Genomic DNA, 18734 nt, shown 5'->3' on the forward strand with positions numbered 1-18734 from the left:
TTTATAATCTTTTCAGCACCTCATCACCAAAGTAGACAATAACGGGTCCATAAACTAGAATGTACATTCAATAAGAAGATAATATAGTTGAGATAATGAGATTCTAACATTACCAAAATCGTGACATTGGGCCTAAAGTTGATGTCGATAAAGCACAACGCCTAAAGACATGCTTTCAGGAACATACGTATTGGAACACTATAGATAAGGTGTAATAAATATGCAAGACTATTCACTTAAAATCTAATTTACCGACCATGAATGAGTGACTTTAAAAGTGGCTTTTATAAAATTGTCCAAATCGGAACCGTTCATGATAAACACTGGTCAACATGAAAAGATGTGAGTTTAAGTCTTATATAAGTTTTTGTTATGGATATTTTTTTCCGTGATTATATTTCGATATAGCCTCATATTTAATATTCTTATTTTGCTACAACTTGTATATCAATTAAAAACGCTTTATGGATTCCGCGTCAAGCGATAATGGGATTTATGCCGTATGTGGCAGGTAATCGCGCAATCTCGTCAGGAGCTACCCAATCCGCTTAAAGGTCTCGAAAGGTTTCGCGGTATCCTTGGAGGACAGCGTAGCTCCTTACCAGCTTGTAATGCTCAATCTCGCGTTTGCTCGTAAATGTTCGGATATCGTAGCCGGAAATTCACATGGAATATATTGTGCTCAAAAAAATTAAACGAACATTTTGTTTTGCGTTAAATCTAGGTTACCAAACCACATCTACCGTTGACATTTTGGCTATTGCTATAAGGAACTTTGAATTTATATGATTTAACTTTATTTTTCGAAATACTGTAGGAAATATTCGTTGATTTTGAGTTTTAATGGGCTTTTGTAATACATTTTAAATAAATCAATGAAGTTTTATCGTTATTCACTAATAAAACGAACATACTTATTAAAATAAAATATTTTCAACCGTATTGGCATTTGCTATTACATAAGTAATTTTTGCATATATTTTTTTACAATTTTATATAAAATTGACATTAAATTTTTAAACAGAAAAAAACACATTTATATGATAGACGGTTCTAAATAAAAATAAGTAATTCACGTTTAATTAGATATGTGTCATTATTTCCAAAATAAGTGGTTGACCGAGCTATAGGAATTGATAAAAGTATCGGTTAGAAGGATAAACTGAAATATGATTGTTTTCTAATATTTTATGCAATTGATGCGTAATTTTAAGCAGTATAGGCAGTGCTACTCACCAAAATCAAGGAAATATTACTTATTAATTATTTGTGTATTGATATACATTATTTTAGTGGTAGAATATTTGAGGAAAACATAATGATATTAAAGAAAACTTGTCTGCTGAAATTTTTCGAGTGGTTACGGAAATTACCGATCATCGGTTTCCACAAAACACGATGGTTGCGCCCCGAAGATTTTTGTGTTACTGACTAGAACTGGTTGATAAATGTATGATTTTAATTCTCATTTGATAGAACGATGATTTCAATGCTGATAAACTTGAAATATTAAAGCTATTTAGTCTTTTGGCATATATCAATACATCTGTACGATCGGTAATTTCCGTAACCACTCGTAAAATTATAGTGAGTTTAAGTCTTATATAAGTTTGTGTTATGGTTATATATTTGTTTCCGTTATTATTTTTTGATATAGACTAATATTTTATTTGCTTAATTCGCAACAACTTATATATCAATTTAAAACGCTTATTGTATACCGCGTCAAGCGAAAATGGGATTTATGCCGTATGTGGCAGGTAATCGCGCAATCTCGTCAGGAGCTACCCAATCCGCTATAAGGTCTCGAAAGGTTTCGCGGTATCCCTAGAGGACAGCGTAGCTCCTTACCAGACTGTGAAAATGTGCAGGCTGCTCTTGAACTACACTGACCTCATATGGTATGATACCCATCTTCTCATGACGCGGGTCATATGATGATGGAACTACATTCCTCTGAATATTTATATACTTAATGGGATGAGCAACTGTGAGATGAGCAAGTGATTGCTTAAAGGAAATATACACTTATTTTGCACTTTTATGTGTTATATAATACACTGTTTATTTGAAACATTTATATATAACTATAATAGCCTTAAATAAATATGAAGCGATATTGTGCTTTTTCGAATACAAATGAATATATTTGTAGAATTTATGCTAGATTTTTAATTATCATTTTCCAAGTTGTGAACAAGTCCCATTAAGACATATGAATAAAACATCAATATCTATATTAAAAAATACTTTATTTTAATTCTAGAAATGCTGGAAAGACTTGTTCTTAATGCATACGCTCTACATTGATCTATTTAAATGACTAAACTACCTTTATTAAAAAAGTATATTTTGATTTTGCACTGAACCAATTAATTCCGTCTTTGTAACACTTTATACTTCTTACACTTAAATTTGTTCAATATAGTGAGTATTTAATTTAAGATGTGTGCTTGGTTGCACTTGCAGCTATTATTAAATGGACATGTACGTATACTCATCATGGGTCACTTTGCTAGACAGTCGCATTTGTTATGTGTATATTTCAATTGATGTTCTCATGATTATTTATTTCTAAACATAGTGTGTCAGTTGAAAATTCCAATTTACACGTTCCATATTGATTTGTAAAAAAAAATCACCGCGTGTGACTAATTCCATTTTACTACTGCAAAATAATTCAAATGAGCCAGCAACTTGTTTTCTTCGAACTCTCTCACTTTTCGATACAAGAAATGTCGTTTTTTTCAGTTAAACAATAATATCGCCCCAAATTTGTATAACTCTTTCGAATACATAACTAAAATCCATACGTTTTGTTAAAATTTATTGTTTTATATCCTCTCTTTCATGCTATTACATGTAATCAGCGTTTCTGATTCATGTAATGAGCTTTTAACCAAAGCTATATTGTTTTCTCATGTGTTCTACTCTGAAAAGTTTATAAAGGAGTAATTGGAAAAATCTCTTAAATTAGACTTTACTCTATAGTAAGCCATTCACATTGAACTTGTGCACACACTCCATTTTACGGCATTATTTCTGAGCGTTTGTGTGTTGTTGTTAGCTATGAATTGAGAAAATATACAAGTACACAGTGTCGTCCTACTCCGTCTACTGTTTAAACCTTTGTGCAAGTAAACATGTTTTTTTAAAACTATAGAATAGTATTTGTGTTCAAATAATTAGTGCACTCAGATAATGTTTGCAAGTGTCATAGCGTTGAAGTTATTGAGTTTTCAAACATTAATTTTTGGAAAATACAGTTTAAAAAGCAGTGCCGAAAGAGAAATAGAGTGAAGGCCAATTTGTTATTGTGTATCGACATGATACTACTTAGTACAATTTGTTATAAGCTCAAACACGAATGCGTACTAAATAAGTGTTTTTTTTTCTACCAAAATTCAACTAGGCAAATTGTGCAATTCAAAACATAGCAAAAGATAAAGAATATTTTCACGCAAACGTTCAAAAACAAGAAGGAAGTTAATGAATGCCATAAACTTCGTTGCAAAAATCGGCGATGAAATTAAAATATTTTATTTTAAGTATCTGTGTATGTGATGAATACCATGAAATATATTTTAACACATGTATACAGGTCCGAGCGGATAATAACATTAACGATCGTGGCAAATATAACGTATTGCACAAGAAAAATCTATGTGTGTTGAGATATTATTGATGTGTTCCACAATGTCTGCCTTGGCTTTATTTTCGTTTTAAAATGATTATGATTGAATAATATGTTTCTTCCAACCCATAATCGTGCAAATCCGTCAAAGAGGCATAGAGACAAATCTAATGGAAAAATACGGTTGTTTACTTATGCAAGTCCACCATAATCGAGACATTCAACACAAATTCAATGCATCCTTGCAACAGACGATTGAGTTTCTTTTGCGTTTTAATTGAATTTTATTTTATAAACGTGATTAAATGTTTTGATTATAATGAAATATTTGCGTATGACGATTATGCTTAAATAGGTATACGTGTGAATATATTATTATTGCATTATAAATATACACATTCGCAATTGTTGAACTGCACTTTTACATGGCCAATCTATTTCATCCAGCTGCTCTTCAATGTTACGACTGCCAAAATGTGACCGATGTGAACGCATGCAACAAAACGGTCACTTGCGCTTCTAATGAGGTATTGTTACATGCCATTTAATATATTTCAGTAAATACTTATTCCCAAATTAATGATGTGGGTTCTTTGATTAATCAATTATTATTTGTCAACTGCATTTCATTCACTGTATTTAATGTTGTCGTTCATTTTACAATGTATTATATTTCTTATATTGCTTATATTATTGTCATTTGATGATATATGCATATTTTTTTATTTCTATAATTTCAGGCATGCTTCATGGGTTCAACTTTGCTGACTAATATTGAACGGACTTACACTTTAACGTGCAAAGATAATATTGTAAGTAAGCATGCATATTTCATTTTAACAAGCAGTCGTTGCATACAATGGATATTAAGCTACATTATTTTCGTATTTTTAAAATTGTAGACAAATGGCCGTTTACTGCTGGGTTTGTTTTGAAATACTTGTATTATTCTCTGAGGAAATTCATTTTCTTTTATATATAATACGTAGTGTCTTTTTGTGGCAAATGGTCATCTTGCTTAAATATTGTATATTGTAGTTATGAAACTGGATTTGATTATTATATTTGACTTTTACCTGTTTTTTTGTCAGCATTGTAACCCACTGGGTCCGTCAAGTGCTTTGGTTGGACGATCTGTTGCAAATGATGAATCGTCGTCTATCAAACGTGTTGTAGCCTGCCACGAATGTTGCGCCACACCCCTATGCAACAAGGCTCTGTGTAACCATCCGAGGCGTACGTACGATTGATCAACTTCAAACTAACACAACGCACAAATAGCATCACACACATGCAAACGAAGTGAATATTAGACACACACGTTGTAAAACTATCAATTTATAACGGAAAAATCAATACAGGACCTGAACAAAGGTTCAAGGACGGTCTTCATAATACTGCCTGTTATTGTTCAACCTATTACAGATTATGCTATAAATGATATAATGTTAAAACGTTGAATCAAACAACTGTGTGTCGCTGTCCAATAAAACACGTTTTCTCGATAACTGTATCGTATGCATAAAGTTTGACCAGTATGTTTTATTTGGATGCCATAAGTCTCATCATGGTTATCACTTGTATGCTCTCTTTGATACTATAGTGTATAATTAGTTTGCATTGCTGTACTACTTGACACGTATACAGCCTAAACTAGATGTGTGTGTTTCCTAATGAAGGACTTTATTCACAGCGGCAACCTGTACTGACGACCAATCTGTGGACTGTGCCAAGATTCACTCCCTATTCAATGTTTGTGCTGACATTCAGAAGGCTAAGTTGGTTTGTCCAAAGTTCTGCAACCTCTGCAACGTAGGTTGGTAAATTATAAAATTTATTTGCTGTTCAATATACTATATCTATTGAGATTGTTTAACATTTTGCGCCATTTCAGTTATCAATGTATTCATACAGTGTTGTAACGACATATCGTTTTTAGATATCGATGAAACAACAAACTACTTTTGATAATTGATTTTCATCATTATAACAATTTAACCAAATCATGATGGAAAAATTATCATAACCACGAAAATAGCTTTTCTATATTGCGCATAGTTTTCTTACAGGACTAATAGCCATATCGCTAGACAACGCTTTAGAATGCGGGCAGTGTAGTTAAAAAAACATTATACAAACCTCAGATCACACTGCTTTACCGACATAACGTGCGCTTTAACTACAAATAATCTGTTAAATGGCTTCGACCAATTCTCTTGTGCAGAAAACGAATTTTTGTTCCGCGCTGTACAGCGATATATCATAGCAACGAAGCGACATACGTTTAATGCTCCGAATCACGCCGTGTACCAGGAAATTTGCTAGAGTTACATCTCATCAAAACAAGTGACATATGAAATAAAGTTGTTTTTCTGTTGTCTAAATTTCTCTTTAATAGTGCGTACCCTTAACCTTTTCTCATGTTAACTGAACACTTACAGTTCGACATCTGACCACACTGTTTACAGTCGAAACTCCACATAAATGGAGAGAAATTAATATTAGTGTCACATCGACCTTGTTTTTAAATCCAAAACACATTCAATTTTGTTATCTGTATATTTCGAATAATGTTTACATGTGTACACATTAACATCAAATCATTGTTTTGAATAAAGTTTTAACAAACCTAACTAAGTAACAACATAATATTTACGCATTCACATACAGACGTTGTGTTTATTATTTGTATGTGCTTTGCATCAATAGTCAGTGAGTTATTTTTTCCCACGACAACTAATGAATACTTTAGCTATTTATATTTAGATTTCTTTTCAAGCAAAAATATTCATATCATGCTCAAAGTCACGTCGTGTATTGGTATACTTTCTCTTAAGCCTCTTACCATGAACAATCTAATTGTTTGAAATGTTAACAATGATAAAAGAAGGTGTTTACAGAAAATTACCATTACCCAAGACAATGATGACCTTCTTTAACAAGCCCTTTACTAAACCAGGGTACATGTTGGAATTGTAGTATCAGTATTTATTTCCTTTTTAGTTAAATGCCAATCTCTTATTTAAATCAAATTCCATTATTTCGGTCGCACCATATTGTCGTCTTTTACGCCTGCCTTGGGTCACACTCTCACACGCGCAAACACACACCTCCCACACACATACATGGACCCATACTAACATACACATTCACCCACGCACGCAAGCACATACACACTCTCGCATGTACGCATTCATAGGCACACAACTATAAGCCGAAGGTTGCCCTAGTTGTTCGCTTTTGCACAATAATTGCAATAATGCGGGTATAATATAAACAAGGGCTGTTTGTAAAACATGCATGCCCCCCATATGGACTGTCCGTTGTAGTGGCAGCCATTGTGTGAATACGTTTTTTGTCACTGTGACCTTGACCTTTGACCTAGTGACCTGAAAATCAATAGGGGTCATCTGCGAGTCACAATCAATGTACCTATGAAGTGTCATGATCCTAGGCAAAAGCGTTCTTGAGTTATCATCCGAAAATCATTTTACTATTCCGGGTCACCGTGACCTTGACCTTTGACCTAGTGACCTCAAAATCAATAGGGGTCATCTGCGAGTCATGATCAATCTACCCATGAAGTTTCATGATCCTAGGCGTATGCGTTCTTGAGTTATCATTCAAAAACCATTTTACTATTTCGGGTCACTGTGACCTTGACCTTTAACCTAGTGACCTCAAAATCAATAGGGGTCATCTGCGAGTCATGATCAATGTACCTATGAAGTTTCATGATCCTAGGCCAAAGCGTTCTTGAGTTATCATCCGAAAATCATTTTACTATTTCGGGTCACCGTGACCTTGACCTTTGACCTAGTGACCTAAAAATCAATAGGGGTCATCTGCGAGTCATGATCAATCTACCCATGAAGTTTCATGATCCTAGGCGTATGCGTTCTTGAGTTATCATTCAAAAACCATTTTACTATTTCGGGTCATCGTGACCTTGACCTTTAACCTAGTGACCTCAAAATCAATAGGGGTCATTTGCGAGTCATGATCAATGTACCTATGAAGTTTCGTGATCCTAGGCCCAAGCGTTCTTGAGTTATCGTCTGACAACCACCTGGTGGACGGACCGACCGACAGACCGACCGACCGACCGACAGACCGACATGAGCAAAGCAATATACCCCCTCTTCTTCGAAGGGGGCATAAAAAGACCATCATAATAAACATGATTAAATGTAAATGTCTTTTAGTAAACTGGTCCTTATTATCCATTTGCATCATCTGTGACTCAACCCAACTTGACTGACTTAGCCTCTCGCTTTCTACCTTGTATGAGAACGCTTTATCAAGAATTTTAAACACCTCTCCATTCCTAATATTCACTCTTACTTAAATTGAGACATGCGAGACATTTCTCTTCGCTTCTCTCATATTCTCACTTGTCCTCGGCTCCTATTCTCTTACACTATACTTTTTTGGAGCATCCCATGGAGTTTGGTATAAATTTAAATTCTTATCCAAACTGCCGATGGTTGGTGCCTAACGTCAATGCGTTATTCAGCCCAGGAATTACCTGATTACTAGCAAGTGTTGCATCTACATATACACCAAACGATTAATATATCGTGAAGTCTTGTTATCTCTTTCTTAATGGTCCTCTTTCACGTGGAGATGTATAATATCATACATCATCTGCAAACCATTACGGTGGCCAGACCTTTTACCCCTTATACCCATTCAAAGATCACAGTCTCGGAAATTTACCTCTCCAATATCGATCTGACATGCATGTTACTAAACCTTCTGATTTATTCATTCGGGTGTTATCTCGCCTACATGTTCGTACTGTCTTATTATGTGGTGACTTCAACCCTAGCCCCGGTCCTATTTTTAGACAGAACATAAAGTCTGTTTCAACATCATTCACCTCTTCTTTTCAGTCAGTTGAGTGACCACTTATCCTTCATGTACTACAAACGTCAAAAATAGCATCAATAAAATAGACATTTTATACACCGAATTTAAGGATTTCGACACTTTATCGTTCTTAGAATCATAATTTACCGATACAACCCACACACACGATCAGATTTCTCCCAATTTTCATCCCTGAGAGAATCGGACTGGAGACAGTCACGGTTGTGTCTTAGTCTACATTAAAAATAATCAATCTTACAAAAAACGCAATGACCTCGAAATCAATTTCACATAATCAATCCCGATCAAACTTGGTACCTGTTCTAAACTTACCCTGTTAAGCGTATTTGAGAGATCATTACCATTAAAAAAAGCTTCTGGTCCAGATTAAGTAAACAACGGCATCCTGAGAGAACTTTAAACTGAACTTTCTGTTTCTTTCAGTGATATTTTTAATACTTTCTAACACTACTCAGCATTCCTAGAACCATTGAAAGAAGCTTTTGTCAACCCAGTATTCAAATCCTATGTCCATACTCAGCACACAAAGAAAAGTATTTGAACATATTATATTTTACTTACATTTACTAAATACAATCTGGATTTGTCTCTGGTAATTCAACAATAAACAAGCATTGTCTCGTTATAACTTCTTTAGCGAGACTATCGATTCTGGAATAGAGGTCAGAGCGATGTTCTGCAATATAAACAAAGCATTCGACCGTGTATGGCATATGCCTCGGTCACACTGTCACGAATCAGAGCTACAAATAATCTACGATTCAATCGGCTACGAATGACTACGACATTGTCAAAATTCGTAAGCCGCTACGATTTCAGAACGAAGCACAACGAATCTACTATCAAATGTTGGAAAACAAACAAGTAAAGGTACGGACTGCTTTTGATCAACGCGATTTAGTACGGAGCGCCACGAATCGGTACGATCAAACTACAAATTTGCTGCGGTTTGGTACGATAAAGTAAGATGCTACGCGAATGAGTACGATTAACTACGGAATCGCTACGGTCTAGTACGAACTATAACGGTCCGCTACGAAGCAGTTGGAATTACGACGGACTGGTATGGATAGGTAGGAACGAACTACGATTGAACATTGCGCACGCAGCATCTTGTATTGTCATACACAGAATGCCTCCCAAAAAGAGAACATGCAAGAGGCAGCAACAGCGCGTAACATAAATAATGGAATCAGCCGTGTCTGGTGAAGAGTCTACCTCATTCATCCAAAACAAAGCGCCGGGTCGTCTTATAATCCAGTCACCCATCCACCACCTCCTTTTTCTTCTCTGACCTGATGAAGTATGTAATTATTGATGTACAAATATAGATATTGCTTAGGAAAGTATGATTAATTTTATATTTTATAATGTCGGCTATTAATTAAAAATTATTAAATCACGTAAAAGTAAGAGCATGATTCAAAAGGCATATGAGGCAGACAGTTACCTGCAAAAAAATAAAATTAAAAAATGTATTACTAGTAAGTTCAAAGTCTAATATTTTCAAAATACGTAACTTTTAGCACAAAGCTATACTAGTTATACGATACTGAATCAGTATTACCTCTGTGCATATCGTCAAGCAGCTCGACTACGGCCTCTGCATTTTGTGCCTTATCAATATCCTAGTGTAACAAATTTATCGCAAACGCAATTTGCTGGCGGTTCATGATTGTGAACTCAACAAATGCAAGTACGGTTGCTTTTTAATTTCAATGATGTATTTCAGTAGCAATTTATTGTAGTGGACCGTACATGTCCGTACGGTTTCGTGCTGAAATGTAGTACATCGTACAAGATCGTGCAAATTCCTGCCTATCCGTAGCACAACGTACTAGAACCGTGGCTTTCCGAAGTATATCCGTGGAATAATCGTAGCTTATACGTAGCGTAACCGTACCGCTCCGTAGTTCTTCGTATCTATCCGTAGAAGTAATTTAAAATCTTTGGGTCTACGAAAAGGTACGGACGACTTTGGTGTCGTTACCAACAAGTACGGATCAGTACTGTTTAGTACTGACTGCTACGGATACGCTACGGTCGATAAATTTGTAGCAATTTTTTGAACATGTTCAAAATTTGTCAAGAGTCGCTACAGACATCCTAAAACTACTACGATTGATCACGGATCAAGTACGGAGAGCCACGGTCCAGTAAGGATAGCTACGAACTGTGCCGAAAAGTATTCGTAGCTTGTTCGTAGCTCTGATTCGTGACAGTGTAACCGAGGCATTAAGCTTAAACATTTAGGCATAAGAAGAAGTCTTGTATCCTGGCTCAAATTCTATCTTACAAACCGTAACACGAAATTGTGTTCTCCCTAATGCAGAATCCAATTCATCTCATTTAAACGCTGCGGTATATAAGGCTCAATTTTAGGGCAACCTCTGTTTTTAATCTTCATTAATTATAATGTCTACTATATTAAATCAAACATCAGGTTATTTGCCGACGACACTAGCATTAATGTTGTTTTCGACAATACAGTCAACGCTGCAACTATACTTAACTCCGGTCTCGAAAGACTCAACAAATAGGCTAAAACATTATTTATCTGTTTTAATCCTAAAATAACGTAAACAATGCTTTAGTCGTAAGAAAAACACAACTCAACATCCCGCTGGAAGAATATGGATATACGGATAACATCGCCATTAGCGAAGGAAGAAAGCATATTCATCTAAGGCTCTAATTTAAGAAAGATATTAAATGGGGCATCCATATAGAGTACATTTTTATAAGGCCTTTACAACAATAAACGTTACGAACAAACAAAAAATTAATTAACACATTCCCTCTTTGGAAACCATCTACTTATGATTTATACGTCCCTTGCTCAAAAATGACGATGTAATTTACGTCAATCGCACATTACAAGACCAAGAACTGTCTAACATGAGGCTGCACGAAGAGTCACGTGTTCCACGAAATCAATCTCTATTCACAATCTTTCGTTAGAAGTCGGATGAGAAACTAAAACTTAAACTTAATAGTAAAGCTAAACATAAACTCACACTTTTTACAAAATGACTGACAACCTAAGCGCGACCTAGTTTTCTGACCTATGTCCACCCACAAATACCAACGACTATTACAATTTAAGGAAATTTATATTCCAAGAGCTCGAACTGCGCTCTACTATATTTTTTTACCCCATCCACTACGTGTGCTTACAATGGCCCTCCAACCGGAATCTTGAACGCAACATCAATCTCCTCAGCTCAAAAAAGTCGACAATTGTCAGCAGTTAAAATTCTACAATTCTAAAATGATATTATTATGGCAAAGATTAATCCCAGATTATATATACGCGACTGTGCACAAACTGCAATGTGCTTTCACATGACCTAATTATTAAAGTATAATGCAATCCCTTCTTTGCTCTTGTGGCGATTACAAAACGGCTAGACACTAATTTTTGCACTGTCCTTTATACTCCACCATTCGAATGCATCTCTTGAACTCTTTATCGTACTTCTACATACTCTCAACCAAGGTATTGTTATTTCGAAATAATTTCTAAATTTGGAAGATAGTTGTATTTTTGCAGCAGTGCCAACCTTTATTGATAAATCTTAACCATTCGATAAGACGCCTTCTGTATCAATGCCCTTATAATCCTTGTGTCCCCGTTTCCTTCTAGCTTTTGCTTGATCTGTCACTCTAGGTATGCTGCCATTTCTCTAACCCAACTGAAAAAGCGACATGTGTCTTCCACAAACTAACTTTACGGTACACATCCACTACATCGATCTATACCCATGCTCATCTTACTTTCCGCCATCAAAACTTACTTCAATTTAATAATACACATGCAAGTCCTTTCCAAAACAAACTCCATACAACAATTGAAGTCCTTCTGTCCTAATTTATCGTTTATTTAAGATCGTTGAACGACTTACAATAAGCTTAGTTTAGCTTTCATGTCAAACCACGTATTACTGTGTGTGTAATTCATGTATATACACTCCGAAATAAATTCGCTTAAAATAACCAACTGAATTAATTTTTAAATTGACAGGTTATAAAATATATGGGGAAAAAGGAACCGTTTTAATCAATGAATACTTTTGTTTAAAGTTGATGGAAATTGGAACTGGTGGTCATCATGGAGTAGATGTGACGTCACGTGTGCAAATGGAACACTGACACGTCATCGAAATTGCACGGATCCTGCGCCTCAAAACGGCGGTCTGGATTGTTTTGGAATAGGAACCGAAAGTCAAATGTGCATACTAGATCGTTGCCCGGGTATGAGTAAAACATGCATTTATATATTTATTTTGAACCGAACAATAATACAAATGTTTTAATGAGGTCGTCATTTAGGAATTGCTGCACGTGTTGATGAACATGTTAATTATAAACGCAATATGTCAAGTTAAATTTCAACATTAATGCTCAACGGTTGTGCGATAGCTGTAAATGTAGTATTTTCTCTGAGGGGAAAAGAGATCCGATGTGAAAAGTATATGATGATTGATTGCGTTGGTGATAACCAATTTATACTTATGACTTATGTTTACATTAGCACAACATGTCTTTAACAGTAACAGTTGCTTCACCTTCAATCAAAACATATTTTGCAAAATGCAACTGCTGAATTTCCGAAAAAGTAATAATAACATAACATTCGTCAAAATTATTTGTCTGTATGCATGTATATATATATATATGACTTATTTAATATTGTCACTATGGATATAGATAATAATATAGGCAACCACAGGGAAGTATACATACATATATACACACATATCTGATTATGTATCTTTCCTGTTGACAGTTCACGGTGGCTGGAGCCTTTGGTCACCATGGGGATCGTGCTCAGTCACGTGCGATGTGGGCATGCAGAGACGTGACAGGTCATGTTCTAATCCATATCCGTCAAAAGATGGTGACCACTGTTATGGAGATTCCAGAGATGATCAGATTTGCTACGAGCATGGATGCACAAGTATTCCTTTTTTTTATCGAAAAACTGAAACTGTAGGTTGAGCGCCAATTATATTTTTATCAAGACAATTGTTCTGATCACATGCGTGAAAATTATTAAATTATTAATGACATGGTTATTTATCAGCATGGTATGTCATACACATGGCTCTATTTGAGTATAGTTTCCATTTCACATTAAAATACGTAATTAAACATTACAAGCAGGAAGAAATTGTGATTTATTTACACAACAGTTTAGTATCATAAATCTATAGCCACTCATAAATATATTCGTGTCCTATTTTATTTTTCGTTGGTTTAAAAATGTTTCCTTATACACAAAAATACATGTTATCATTTCAATAAACCCATATCCTTATTAGATGGTGGGTGGTCGGCATGGGCAAACTGGAGTTCTTGTACAGCAACGTGTGGCGGAGGTCTAAGAACAAGAGATCGGATGTGTAACAATCCATTTCCGTCATATCTTGGGCGTTATTGCGATGGTTCATCGCAGAACATTGACCTATGCAACAATGTTCCTTGTTCAGGTTTTTAAAGTTATGGTATTCTTGATACTTAATCAATTGATGAAATAATCTCTTTGTTTATAATAACAAGCAGATGATTAATACCGCTATCCTCACTGCGAGCTTTATGTACGCGACCCCCAAAAAAGAAAAGAAATGAGGCAGAATGTAGATAGCGGGGTGTAAATATATTCAAATACTTATTTTAGTTTCAACTGACAGTATCGGAACGGCATAACTAGATAAACAACCTTGGTAGACCATTCTGAAACATATTTCGATATTTTAATTTTTGTTTACATATTTGTATGATGCGGACTCATTTGTTATTCAATTAACCCACTATTAAACGTGCGAAAGATATAATAAAATCAATTACATAAACAATACAGTATTTGTATTGACACATTCATTTCAATGCGTCAGACTAATTAACGTTTATTTAACAAATCATATAGCACATAGAAACTTTAAGCATAATGTTAATATAATTACATCGTACATAAGTTTAAATGAATAATATTATAATTATGGTTTAATTTGAGCATACTCAAATTCCTGATGCTTTCCTAAATAACATAAATTATGGTTAATAGCGCTGTGCTATCATAATGCTATCATAACCATTTTAATTATGTGGATAAACAAAACCAATATCAAAACGGTTATTGACTACAATCAGGCAAACATGTTTTTTTTTGTTTAAGAGATCGCCGATCCTTACGTTTGATAAATACAGATACAAATAATCACTGACATACAATGTATTCTTATTCCATCCGCAAAACTGTACATTTCATCAAAAGCGAAACATATGTCCAAAACTGATACCAATTAAAGATACGATATTTGATAAAAGGCTTTATGGGCCTACTATCATCACATTTACCAATCGCTTAAAAGAGCTCACGTTCTTCAATCATACATTGAACACCTTTAAAATGTAATATAGCGTTCGTTTGAACATGATATCATGTATCATATCATAGATCTTTAGACACATATTAATATGTTCTTGTCCTACTTCAATTTTTGTTGTTTTTAAACTGTGTCTTTATACACAAAAATCCATGTTATCATTTCTATAACACATATCTTTACTAGATGGTGGGTGGTCGGCATGGGAAAACTGGAGTTCTTGTACAGCAACATGTGCCGGAGGTCTAAGAACAAGAGATCGGATGTGTAACAATCCAGTTCCGTCATATCTTGGGCGTTATTGCGATGGTCCATCGCAGAACACTGACTTATGTAACAACGTTCCTTGTACAGGTTAATACACTTATGGTATTATTAATACTTAATCAATTGATGAACGAACCTCTCGCTTTGTTTATAATAACTAGAAGATCATTTATACCGCTATCCTAAACTGGTAGTTTCGTGTACGCGACCCCAAAAAAAGAAAACACATGATAACGAATGTAAATCGAGGTATATAAATAAATTCAAACACTTATTTTAATTTCAACTGACGATATCGGCACGGAATAACTAGATAAACAGCCTTGGCAGACCGTTCTAAAACATATTTCGATATTACAATTTTCTTTAACATATTTGTATGATGCGGATTCATTTGTTATTCAATAAGCCCACTATTTAACGTGTGCTGGATATAATAAAATCGATTACATAAACGATACAGTATTTGTATTGACACATTCATCTGAATGCGTAAGATTAATTAACGTTTATTTAACAAATCATATGGCACAAAGAAACTTTAAACATAATGTTAATATAAACACATCATACATAAGTTTAAATGAATAATATTATAATTATGGTTTAATTTGAGCATAAACAAATTCCTGTTGCGTTATTAAATAACACAAATTATGGCTAGTAGCGCTTCATAATGCTATCATACCCATTTTAGTTATGTTGATAAACAAAACCAATATCGAAACGGTTATTGACTACAATCAACATGTTTTTTTGTTTAATAGATCGCCGATCCAAACGTTTAGTAAATACAGATTCAAATAATCACTGGCATACAATGTATTCTTATTCCATCCGCAAAACTGTGATTTTTATCAGAAGCGAAACATATGTCCACAACTGAAACCAATTTCAAAAAGATACGATATTTGATAAAAGGCTTTATGGGCCTACTATCATCACATTTACCAATCGCTTAAAAGAGCTCACGTTCTTCAATCATACAATGAACACCTTTAAAATGTAATATAGCGTTCGTTTGAACATGATATTAAAATCTAAATAGACAGGTATAAATCATTTAATAGTTAAATTGAAAACTGTATAATAAGGTACTTGTATTTCCTGTTTATCTTGTGGACGCTGTACTGCAATTATGTTATTTTGTTTATTGCATATATGCACTTTGTTTATGCAGTTACTAAGTTGATCTATACTTAATCTCCAGTTATTTGACTTATATATGCTTACATTATTTATGCTCACCATAACAACAAGAGACCCAATTAACGAATGTTTAGACAGTTAAACGCTTTTCTTAATAAAGTTCAATACGAGTAATACTTTGCTTCTTCCTTTTAGAACATAATAAATACAGTCTTCACAGACAGAAGATATGTTGTATTTCATTATTGCAGGCCAGAAGCTTTATTATAAGCTTTATTTAAAAAAGGAGTAGGTATTGTTGCTGTGAAAGCACATTCGTATGCATATTCTGTTTATCATTCTTAAGATACGATGCTAAAATGACAAATTATCTATTTTCAAAAGTAAGCAAATTTAATTACACATCACACAGACCATCGGTTTAAACGAATAAGATAGTATTTAATAAACACTATTTGTCAATGTTCAATATAAATATCTAAAGTATAATGAAGAGATAAACGCACTGCATGCCTGTTTTAACCTTATATAATAGTATCTAGCAAAATGTGTATCAATGCATTTGCTCCATTTTCCAAACCATAATACTAACAAACTGAGTCGACGGGTAATTGTTTGATGTTAAATTCAACCATATATTTACAAAGCATATAACATTAAAACGCCATATCAAAATCAATGTTTTTTTTAAGGAAATGCAATTATATATTTAAAGAAAATACCAAAACATATATATATAATAATTTTCAATTTACAAAAAGACCATTTGTTTATATTTATATCGGTAAACTTGTCGAACCAGCTGTTTACTTGTTTTTCTCCCGCTCAAAGTTCAAATAAAATAAAACTAAAAAGCTGTGAATTCTATTCTATTGTCTCGTTCTTTGTAATATTTGAAATGGGATGATAAGTAAACTAGACATAAGTAAATGTGTAAACTACTTCATGTCTTTACTTTCTTTATATAGATATTTTTGAATATGTTGCCTTTAAAAGAAAATTATACCGACTTTTGTGTTGATATTCTTTGATATATCCTAATCAGTACAATAATCGTGTAATATGTGACCCGTTTTTAAACGCAAATAAAACATCAAGTTACCATCAAAACTCATGCATATACATTAACGCCGTAATTCCGCATTCGCATAATTAAAATCTAATTTACAAAGATACCAAACAGTAATGAAGATAGTCACCTGTTCAATACTTGCAACTTATTTAACAAGACTGATACTGATAGGCGTCTAGGAATTTGAAGTAAAGAACAATAAAAAAATGGAACATCTGTTAATAACAACATAAATGGTTTCATCGTTTTATTAAACGAATGTTTGTATGTATGTTATTGTGTTTCAGGCACCGATATTCAATTTGTTGTGGGCACACCAGTCATGACATCCTGCAGCGGAAATTCATGGACGATACCAAGGACATGTGAGGTCGCATTTGATACATTCATATCGCGTGCAAATCCACAGTTTAATCTTCAAAGGGCAACATTCACGGCTTCGAAGACTGGAACATACTGGTTTGAGTGGAATTTAGTAGCAGAAACCACTCACCAAGACTTCTATATATATAAAAATGATAATCAAATCGCCATGATGAAATTTGACTCTAACCACACTCACGTGACATATGCTAATCAGGTGCAGTTGATGATGAATGATTACGTCCGCTTAAAAAGGTGTGCTGGTGGCATGTTTGTCGGAAACCTAAACTTACATTACAGTTCAACATTTACAGGAATCCTCATAAGTTAACAATTAAACTATTAAATAAATGGTAGTTTTTTTATATTCATGGTATCTTAGAACATTATATACACATATATTTCTTAAAAATGTAATCGTAACATTGTATTTATAAAATGTTGTTCTTTGATTGCCAGTTTCCAATGAGTCGAATGTAGCATTTATACAAGCATTGAAATGTAAAAAAAGCAATTGAAATACGAAGTTGTATTGCAGTTTTTGCTGGCAATACGTACTTTTCGAGTGACTGTACTGAATATTTACACAAATGCATGTTTACTTGTTATGCATGTGTTCTTTCTTCTTAATGAAATTCTATTGATAGTGTGGCAACAGTGGCTATGTCGTTGATGTACATATAACACATGCGCTTACGAAGTTTGTGTATAACACTATAAATCAAAGAATAACTACAATATTACAAATAATCTCAACGAATCTCACAAGCAAGGAAATCACAACAAAATATTATCTACAAGTGCTTTGAATAAGGTTGTAAATGCTTGTTGATACGAAGTGCCCTTCCATGCTTACGAACAATCACAATATATCGTTTGGTTTGATTGAAAACTAGTTTCCAGCGATTAAACGCTTTTTAATATATTGCATACACTCGTTAAACAGCGAATGTCTGGGAACTTAGAC

General features: G+C 34.0%; 2 protein-coding genes across 7 annotated transcripts in view; one reads left to right on the forward strand and one right to left on the reverse strand.

Annotated features, from left to right (window-relative positions):
• Nucleotides 1-18734, reverse strand: part of LOC127867342 (uncharacterized) — a 442512-nt gene that overhangs the window by 348731 nt on the left and 75047 nt on the right. The gene's annotated exons all lie outside the window — the stretch shown is intronic.
• On the forward strand, nucleotides 249-18237 carry LOC127867335 (coadhesin-like). Of its 5 annotated transcripts, none has more exons than XM_052408420.1 (11): nucleotides 249-342; nucleotides 2446-2487; nucleotides 4082-4161; nucleotides 4375-4446; nucleotides 4726-4870; nucleotides 5328-5450; nucleotides 12611-12781; nucleotides 13317-13487; nucleotides 13852-14019; nucleotides 15103-15270; nucleotides 17692-18237. In XM_052408420.1, the coding sequence occupies exons 1-11, from the start codon at nucleotides 333-335 to the stop codon at nucleotides 18096-18098; spliced, it is 1557 nt and encodes a 518-aa protein (XP_052264380.1). In that variant the 5' UTR covers nucleotides 249-332; the 3' UTR covers nucleotides 18099-18237. The 5 variants fall into 5 exon arrangements, with proteins under 5 accessions (XP_052264380.1, XP_052264381.1, XP_052264383.1 ...); XM_052408423.1 differs by lacking the exon at nucleotides 249-342 and adding an exon at nucleotides 400-511 and having other exon boundaries at nucleotides 13852-13908; nucleotides 15160-15270; XM_052408419.1 differs by lacking the exon at nucleotides 249-342 and adding an exon at nucleotides 403-511.

Source organism: Dreissena polymorpha, chromosome 2 (genome assembly GCF_020536995.1).
Source record: "Dreissena polymorpha isolate Duluth1 chromosome 2, UMN_Dpol_1.0, whole genome shotgun sequence".
Taxonomy (NCBI): domain Eukaryota; kingdom Metazoa; phylum Mollusca; class Bivalvia; order Myida; family Dreissenidae; genus Dreissena; species Dreissena polymorpha.

What these genes read in the sequence shown, in the direction of transcription:
- LOC127867335 (XM_052408419.1), top strand. Translation starts at nt 487, where the DNA reads ATGGGATTTATGCCGTATGTGGCAG. An exon ending in TCACTTGCGCTTCTAATGAG is followed by an intron (nt 4,162 to 4,374) that starts GTATTGTTACAT and finishes CTATAATTTCAG; the next exon opens with GCATGCTTCATGGGTTCAAC. An exon ending in CTGCAACCTCTGCAACGTAG is followed by an intron (nt 5,451 to 12,610) that starts GTTGGTAAATTA and finishes TTTTGTTTAAAG; the next exon opens with TTGATGGAAATTGGAACTGG.